This window comes from Bacillus rossius, chromosome 1 (assembly GCF_032445375.1).
Source record: "Bacillus rossius redtenbacheri isolate Brsri chromosome 1, Brsri_v3, whole genome shotgun sequence".
NCBI classification, from domain to species: Eukaryota; Metazoa; Arthropoda; class Insecta; order Phasmatodea; family Bacillidae; genus Bacillus; species Bacillus rossius.
In genome coordinates this window covers 299,964,432-299,974,096 of record NC_086330.1, presented here as the reverse complement: position 1 = coordinate 299,974,096, position 9,665 = coordinate 299,964,432, and the positions used below count along the sequence as shown (strand labels likewise).

Genomic DNA, 9,665 nt, shown 5'->3' with positions numbered 1-9,665 from the left:
CTTCATCCCATACCATACATCAAGTCTCCTTCGAAGTTGGATCCGTTATCGTATAATTTAAAGTCCAGAGCTTCCTTAGATAAAAACTTTGAGAATTCGTCAAATAGGGAGTAGGTAAGCACTTCTGAAGGTCCGCCATGATCGTTTTGTGCTTGCAACTTTCTGTAGAATTTACTTTGTCCTCACTTTTTAACTTGTATCTCAAACTAGCTTCATCTATGTGCTTCTTTTGTTTTTCTTTTATTTCATTTATTTCCTCTTCACTTGAAGTATTCTTAAGTAGACACAAATATCGGTCACACATATCACACGTATCTACATCTGGTAAATGGAAGGCAAGATTAAAATCTTAATTGAAGATCCGTCTGAACAGCCATTCTTTCCCACACTCTCTTCCTAATTCCTTGCATTCTTCAACATACAAAGAATACATTTTAGAAATATTCAAATGACTTCCCAAATACTTTTTGGATGTTCTTTCCCTACCATAATGACTTTGGTATGCAGGATATTGACGAATGTGTCTCTTAATGTCATTGACAATCTCTTCGGGTGTTTTATTCACTGCAACATGTCTACCCCGTTGGTCAGCGACAACCATCCCTACTTCAGATGTCTTAGCTTGCGCTGTTCTCACAAAGTTTTCTGAGATACATAGGGTATTTAAAAAAAACACCTTGCAAACAACCAATTTCTTATTGTCAATAGTGAGGGAATATGTGTTACTCTTCGTCCTTTCATTCTCTCTTGAGAAGTCTCTAGGTCTAGATCTTCTGATTGGTTTTGCTGTTACACAAGAAGAGATATACTGCCGCTTTGAATCCCATGACCTATCTTCTGCCCAAAATTCCTTGTGGATACGTATTCTATTGTTTTCGTCAAAGCGTTGTGTACACTTTAACCTGCATGTTTCCTTGCAAGGAGGCTTTAATATTTTTGCCTCCATTACTGTGCCCTTGCAACTTACATATTTTTTGCCACTGATTCTTCTTGCCTTTCTAACATTTTTCTTCCATTTTTTTTCGCATCTTATCCTTTTCCTTCCTCGGTTGTTTTTTTCTTTTGGAAAATCATCTTCAGAAGTGCTATCATCGTAAGGAACGAGTGATTTATTTCTGTGAGCCTGAATGTCATTTATTTCAACATTTGGTTGACCATTATGTGCTTGAAGGTCTGGAAATCCTAAGATTTCAGTAATAGGACTTGAAGATAACAAGTGTAACTCAGCAGTGTTGCTTTCTTCCCAGCTTAAATAAGTTGATGGTGAAGGATCATCAATATCAACAATCCCTTCTGGTTCTTTCACGAACTTGGTAAACGATGAATCACTACTTGTAGAAAAACCATTCATATGAGCAGTAGAATCTGAAACAATATAAGGAACCATACAAACGTAGTACTTATATTTTAAGATATATGAATAATAAAAATCCAAGACAACTAAACACAAATAACGTACAACTGGAACTTGCGTGATCGGTAGGTGTTAAGGCAGTCATGTAGTTAACACCCATATTATCTGCTGTCTTCAGGTTATCATCTCCAACATTCATTTCTGTTTCAGACCATGTTGGAACCACAACCTACAAAAAAAGACAGTTTAATAGATGTTAATACCAGTATAAACTTAAACAATGGTAACAGCAACACTATAAAAATTATCAGTGCAAATAATATTAAAATTTATATTTTGTAGTATATTTAGTTATTTAAACATTATTTCACAAAAAATATATAATTATTACTAAGGTTTCCATTTAAAAATTTTTTGGTGCGTGAAAGTCCGCAAAATACACAGCTAAAACAATTATTTTGCTACAATTTTTAAGTGCACACAGTAGTTAAAAATTTTAATGGAAATGATTGATACTAATGCACCACATTGCAAATTAATTGACTTAATAATGATATACAAAATGCACTAATACACATACCTTAAGTTCTGTTAGTGTTGGAACAGAGCTGGATCTTCTGCTGTCGGGTGGGACAAAAATGCCTTCATTAGTACCCTGACATACTTTGTTTTCTATATCTCTGGTGGGGAACATCCAACTGCAACTTGCTTGATCGATGGGCGATAAGGCGGTTATGTTGTTAAAACTCATCGTGTCCAATATCATTGGGTTGTTATCATCATCGGTCAACATTGTGTCATCATCGGTCAACATTGTTGGAACCACAGCCTACAAAAATAACATGTTGTTAATGAATGTTAATTGCAGTCTTAAATGAAAAATGGTATTTATATTGTTAACAATGCAAAATTACAGGATAAAAAATGCATTGAAATAATAACAGTATTAAGAGTACTGTATTTATATAGTTTTCCATTCAACAATATTACACAGTTTGAAGTGTGAAAGTTCGCAGAATACTGAGTTAAAACACTAATTTTGCTACAGTTTTAATCTGCACAGAGTAGTACACAAATTATTTTGAAATGAATAATACTACTGCATTAACTTTGATAATAATAGAATCATTATTCTGTGTTGTAGCCATACACATACCTTTTCTGCCAGTGTTGGAACAAGACTGCAACTTCTGCTCTTGGGTAATACATTAATAATATCTTCATTAACACTATTTAGTTCTTTGCTCTCATGTGAAACATCATTGTTTACATAAGAATCCTTTAGTACTAAATTTATAAGTAACTGACTTCTACTGAAAGCTTCCATGTTTCGAACACATTAATAAACATCACAAAAGAAACAACCACACACTGCAAATGCATTCACACTTGTGCTTCAGAACAAAGAATAATGCTATTATTGATTACAATACCTCTATGCTCAGCTCAAGTGGAGATAAAAAAGAACTAACTGTGGGTTTTGTAGACAAAACCTATTTGGAAATAAAGAATAAAAAAATAAAGGATTTTGTTTTGTTGGACTTGCTTCCCCAGTGTTGTCTCTATTGAGAGCTAAAACCACATAAGTGGACTTGCATAGTTTGACCTGCAAAATTCTTAGAGCCATATTGTAGTAAGAGGACTTACAACATTTTAGCTCCATAATAGGAGTGGACTTAGCTCATTTTCATTTTACTTTTTTTTGTTTCTATTTATATTTTGGACTTGCACTAGTTTGCCACTGATGGAATCGACAAAGACGAGTTCAATTCCACCAATAACTGAAAATCCATAAATTTGGTCTTACGTGGTTTTAGCTCTGAGGTACAGAACTATTCATTGAAAATAATGTCGGTATTTTACACGGAACTTTTATTGACCTGAATGTCCAAACAGTATAATTGGTCGCCTGCGTCGGCTTTCACAACATACACTGGATTGATACACGGTACACCCTATCGTCAAGAAAGGGGGGGGGGGGGGGGGGGGGGGGTGGACAAATTCCCTAGGCCGAGATAGGTCCTCGGATGGCCTGACTCGCGAAGGAGGGGTGCGAGCAGCAGAAAACGGATAGCCAGTAGTTCTGCTGCTCCCCCTATGATCGTCCTATGGCCAGTGGGCGGAATCCAGCCTCACTGGCCGTCGGGCCGATCAACTGCTTTCAGGTGGATGACCTCGCCTTTATATAGGGAGAAATGCGCGGGAATGAAGAAAAAGAAGGGCCATCCATGTCACTTATAGCTAGGGCCTAGAAAATTTCGGTGTTTTCAAAATTTCGGTGTTTTCAGTATGCAAAAAGCGGTACTTTCAAATTAGAAAAGCGGTTTAAAGTCGGTATTTTCATTATGCAATGGAAATTTTACCGGCAGTAGCGGCCGGTGATGTTAAATTATGGGTGTTCACACACTCATACATACACACATGCGAACACATATGCACTCATAAAGAAAAAAAAAAGAAGACCTCCTACCTTACTGCATTCTTGAAGCCTGTTTTGGTGTCAGATTATCTGTTGATGACTCTATGATTAAAATCATGCATGCTATTTATTAGAGTCTTTTCTATTGACAACATTGCTAAAGCAGTAAGTCTTTCTTCTGACATAGTGTTCCGAAGAAACATCTTGACCCTCTTGAGAGTAGAGAAGCACCGTTCAGCTTCACTTGTTGTCATGGGAGTTGTTACAATAATCCTCAGAAGACTACTAAGTTGAGGAAATGTGTCCTGGTCCAGATTATTGCTCAAAAGAAACTGCAGTATAACAAAAGCACCATCAGCTTGATGAAAGTCATTCCTACTATACAAAACTTGCAGCTCTGTTCGCAGTTGCTCCTTTGATAGAAATGGGTATGTTTCAAGAGAACTACTCTAAATTCTTCTTCTGGCAACGCATTTGAAAACACTGGAAAACTATTGACGTGAAGAAGTTTAGAAACCATCAAATGGCCATTAAACGAAAATCTATCTTTAATGCCAACAATAATTGCATCGCAGACTTCTTAAGCATTTGCAGTTATGGACGTAAATGATAATTTTCTCCTTTTGTTTTGATCACTTTGCTCCACTGAAGTACACATGTCCTCCACTTTATCTCTAGCAACCTGTACATATCTTGGAAACTGCTCAATACATGTTTTTATTTTTCCAGAGTCAATGTCAGTGGTTTGCAGTTGTTTGAACAAAATGTCAGCGTGCGGCATGATACGATAAAAAAACTCAAGCCAAAATAAAAATACCGGATCGTGTAAATTAGAAACAAGTCCACTGCTTTCTCGTCGTGTTTTGTCTTCTACTTGCTCTGAATTACAGATATCTTCTAAGCACTCAATCAGCTCATTCTTTTGCTCAAATACAGTGTTAACTGCCCGAATGTTGAAAACCCATCTTGTGGCTGCCAATCTTGGAAGTCTCTTTTTCACAACACTGTCAAGTAGTTTTGTCCTCTGCGAAGACCGAGTAAAGAATGCTGGGAAACCTGACAAATTAGAGAAAAATATTTTCACAGAACTGTTTATGGCTGCAGCTTTCTGCAAAACTAAATTAAACGGATGAGCATAGCAGTGAATGTAATACGCAAAAGGATACTGTTCTTTAATTTTTGCTTGCACTCCATTAACACGGCCACTCATGACAGCAGCACCATCATAGCACTCCGCAATTAATTTTGTCTTGTTCTCTCCCAGTTGCGAGTCTACTTCTGAATAAACAGCTTTATATATAGATTCAGCATCTAAACCTTCTGGATTAAAAAAACCCCAAAATCTCTCAAAAATTATGCCATTTCTCTCGTATCAAAATACTAATACCATTTGTTGTGAAGTGGACACATCAGTGGTTTCATCTACCATTACAGCTAAATAACTTGCTTGTTTTATTATCTCTGAAATTCTTTCCCTGCAAACACACAACATGCATTCTAACAATTCATTCTGGATCGTCTTTGAAGTACCTTTAAACACAGTGGCATTTTCTAAGTGTTCTTTAATTGCAATGTCGATCGAGCTTACAAATTAACGAGGCCCCTGAAGACACCAGGATTTTCAGAAGTTTCACTTTCATCATGCCCTCATAACGCCAGTTCAAATGCTCCACAAAATTTTACACAATCTATCAGTCTACCGACAATATATCTGTTCCTGTCCACTTGTTCATTATTTTTTTAACAGACTCTCTGTAAGCACTGTCTAGCTATGTACTGATGTTTATTCTACCTAACAATGTAAGTTCAATATTGGCATTTTTGTGAGCAAGAGAGTTTTCATGTTTATTAATTTTCTCGCCCAAATGTACGAGGTCCTTATAACCTGACTTTGTCCACGCGCCAACTTCTGCACTAAAAATCAGGCACGGAAAACAAAACAGAGCATTTGTTTTTACACAGCCGCATAGCCACTTGTGTTTTGTGTAAATATTTTTGTAAATTTACGTCTGAAAATACGTTTTTGTGACTTTGTTTCCGTAGTTATTTCTAAATGAGGCTGATCAGGACCTAAATTTTTAATTGCTAACTTTTCCTCGTACGTAAGTTTTCTGTTCGCTAAAATTGTTTGTACGGAATTCATTATGGCGATTTTTAAAAATCGTACATGTTTGCTGTACGCGCCAAATAACGCAGTCACATTTTCACAGTTAAAGTCTTACAACAAGGGAAACTTTATAACATACCTCAGAAAAATGTTGTCCTGTGTTAGGCACAGAAAAATATTTACAAACGCACATGCACACTAATTATTTAAATTTATTTACGCTCTTATTGAACCACACACAACTACTTATTTCCACTGGACGTAAAAAACTGAAAACGAAAAGTTTGGTTTGGTTAGGGGTGATAGTATTGTAGTGGACAGTACTGGCATCTACCGGGCTGATTCATAAGTTATGACTGACTTCTCTGATCAGTGCTGCTGTGCGTGCTGAAATTTGGAACTCCATCAATGAGCAACGAAACGCCAGGACAATCACGAGCACACCAGAGTCGTCCTCCCGTAGGAGGTGACGTAATTCCTTCGTGCGCGTGTGCATGCGCAAAAGGACCGAGGCAGGCATGAAGGCAGTGCTTTTCGTGCACAGATCCACTGTGAACACTACAGCGTTGCTGTATCGCCGCAATTGAAAAAATAAAAACAGACGTCCGTGACAGATGCAAACAAAGCGACGAGTGTAACTCTGGTAGCTGCCACTGGTAAAAGTAGATAAAAAGGAACTTTTAACTCTATAAAATAAATAAATGTTCTGTAGAAAACTGGGTGTGCACGTGCACCTGTGCTCTTTAATACCGGCCGCTACTGTTTACCGGTATTTTAAATGTTGACTAAATTGTGCAGTTATTGAATATAATAGTTTACATATTTAATAAACAATCCATGTATACTAGGAATAGACTAATATGCATAATAACAGCCAATTAAATCCAAACAGTTACACAAAACAGACACGTTGCTATAGATGTTTGCAACTACAAATTTTCTTTTTTTTTCGGCTGCCGATGCCACATGCTTAGCCGACTTTAGGTGTTTGTCAATGGAATCTTTTCTTTCCCATGAAACTTTACAGTTGCAAAATTTGCACATCACTGTGCTATTGTCAGTACAATAAAAGCCATATTTCTGATACTGATATGCTCGGTCTCGAGCACTCAAAGTATTATTCAGCATTTAAAACTCTAGACAGAAATATGTTACAACATACTACATACAGGCTGTTACGAAAACAATCAACTAAATTTGGCGTGCGAATAAATATCAGCAAAGGAATGCCACTACGTTGGGAACGCTGTCGCGGCTCGTAACGTCAACAACAGATGCTGGCTGCATGATAGTCACGCATGACCGCACACTCCCAGTCTCGCTGCGCAGACTAATTTTGTACCTGCAAAATCATTATTTGCTTATTCTCTCGCTATTTACGAAGTTACACAAAATAAACAACTACGGTAAGATAAATTCGTTAGCCGCTAACATATGTGTTTAGCTTTACACAAAACAAAACTACTCACAGTCTGGGAAATGTATGATCTTCGTTAAGGAAGCATTCGCTTACCTGAGAAGTTAGTAGAAGCTATGTTGGCTAACATGGACAAACCAGGTTTGTTTTGTTTAAATTTTACCGTATATGATGCAACTTGGATAAATACAAGATATTAGGCTATTCTTTTGCTTTGATATAATATTTTATACACTTTTCGCAAAATACAATAAACGCGTTCTCATATCCGGCCAAGTGTGCACGGTAGTTTAGAATTCGGCATCATATTATTTTTATTTTTCGTAGAGTGCAAAAGTTTGAGTTTGCTTGCATTCAATAGCTCTCGTCTGTAATGTGCTAAGTAAGTAATTCATGATTAAACTTATTTCTTGGAATCCTTCCTGTTCTCTTGCCAGGTTGAGGGGATATGTTTTTTTTTGGCCTGAAATAGTTTGAAGTATTTTGTCGTTATGTCGTTCATACCCTAACGTAGCGAGGAAAAAGACTTTGCAATCCCTTACTGATGTTCCATCATTGGTTTTCAAATGGTATTCATTTGTATTGGAACGCCTTGAGTCAGGTCCAGATGTTTTCCGTTTAACAGGCATTTGACTTATGTTAAGGACCAAACTCTTTCTGTCTTGCACAGAACTTAAAGCCCAAAATGCTCATTTATTTCTTTTTGTCTATCTGCTGAGATTTTTGATGTACATTTCTGTTTGCAACATTCTGCCCAAGGATTCCTTGCAGGATGGGATTCAATTACTCTCTTTCTCTTTATATTGGTTCTTTCCTGAATAGAATAGTCATATTTTTTTTCTTTTTCTTGGATTTCCTTCTTTTGTAACCAAGCTTGAACACTTAAGTTCTTCTCGCTGATTGACATTGTTAGGGGCTGTTAATGCTTTTTCTCCTGTAGATACATCATGGCGAAGTTCATCTTGTGCGGTATAATTATTGGCATTATTGCAGCCCTTGTGTTTTTCACATGCACTAGATGATAAATCTGTTGACTGATTGTGGCAGTTATTGTTGTCAGTTTCATCTTCAGCACCTGCATTGTTTGAATACAATAGATTCTTCACTGGATACCACTGGCACTGGTTCTTCAGGGCTAAACACGAAGTCATCTGTACAATCTAGACCTAAATTGTCTTGATTTGAAGAAAAGGGTAGCAACGAACAATCTTCATTTACTGCATAGAATTTTATGTTAGAGAAAATGTCATCTTGGGAAACAACATAATGACATTGGCTACTAGGGTTAGGCCTATCCCCTGTTGTACTTTCGTTGTTAGCAACAGTATTGTTTTTATTCATTACACTGTGAATAATGTTGAAATCTTTATCAATATTATCACTAAACATCATACCTGTTACGATAACTTAATTGTTAGGAATATCTTCATTCGGTTTTTCATCAGGTTTACCCACAGTTATCTTTTTTCAACACAAATCTAGCATAATTATTCTTTTGGAAAATTCCATCTTTAAGCACTTTATTTAGACCTTGGCGATAACTAATTTTTTAGTTCTAACACTTATTACTTTTCTTCGACAACGAACACCATTTCAATCATTAGAACTTAGTACATCACAGCTGCATCACAACAACTTTCAGGTAAACAATGTACCAATTTAGACAACATGATAGAGCAAAAATGTAGTTACTATGTTGCTACCATAGAGTAAATATATATGTTTACATGGTTGCTACAGCATAACTGTTGTATCTGAATAATGCTAAGACAAAAAGTGGTAACTGCAGTAGATACCACTTCAAATACTTATGATTTGTCACTTACTACCAAATGACCTTAGTAAATGATTTGTACATTGCAGATACAACTTTATTCAAATGGTTTTTTTAACGTATTTCCTGTACATACGACCATTAAACCTTAGCATTTGGTAGAACTACTTACAAACAACAACCTGGTAACAATAACTCATTTTGGCCAAAAAATGTAGATATTACCTTTGTGCTTAGCAGGGCAGTGTAGACATGTTTGTAGTATCTCTTTAATAAATTACGATCATCCTTCCCTCTCCTGTTTTAAGGGGAAAATCTAAATTAATTTGTCTGGCCTTTTGTTGCTCCCTCTGATGGTATATTTACTTAGTCTTTTTTTGCTCACACACTTCCAGTTCTTAATCAGCCACTTGGGCAATTATATTTTATATTGTAGCACGAGAGTCAGTTACAACCAAAAGCAGCTGACATTATACTTGCTTGTGCAGTCCTGCACAACATTGCCATTCAGGTGAGAAGCTTCATTAGACTATTATTTTAATTTTGAGCATTCAATTTTAAGTATACTGTTTAATAAAATTTATTATAAATAAG

The 9,665-nt window shown here is 36.3% G+C and overlaps 1 protein-coding gene across 1 annotated transcript; it reads right to left on the bottom strand.

Moving 5' to 3' along the window:
• Nucleotides 1-227: 227 nt before the first annotated feature.
• Nucleotides 228-5,692, bottom strand: LOC134527814 (uncharacterized). The gene is made up of 3 exons (XM_063360766.1): nt 2,511-5,692; nt 1,935-2,183; nt 228-1,583 (listed from the first exon to the last, which is right to left on the bottom strand). The coding sequence occupies exon 3, from the start codon at nt 1,385-1,387 to the stop codon at nt 350-352; it is 1,038 nt and encodes a 345-aa protein (XP_063216836.1). The 5' UTR covers nt 1,388-1,583; nt 1,935-2,183; nt 2,511-5,692; the 3' UTR covers nt 228-349.
• Nucleotides 5,693-9,665: the final 3,973 nt, after the last annotated feature.

Bases quoted from the DNA above. Each gene is read 5' to 3' on its own strand.
- LOC134527814 (XM_063360766.1), bottom strand. From the start codon at position 1,387: ATGGTTCCTTATATTGTTTCAGATTCTACTGCTCATATGAATGGTTTT.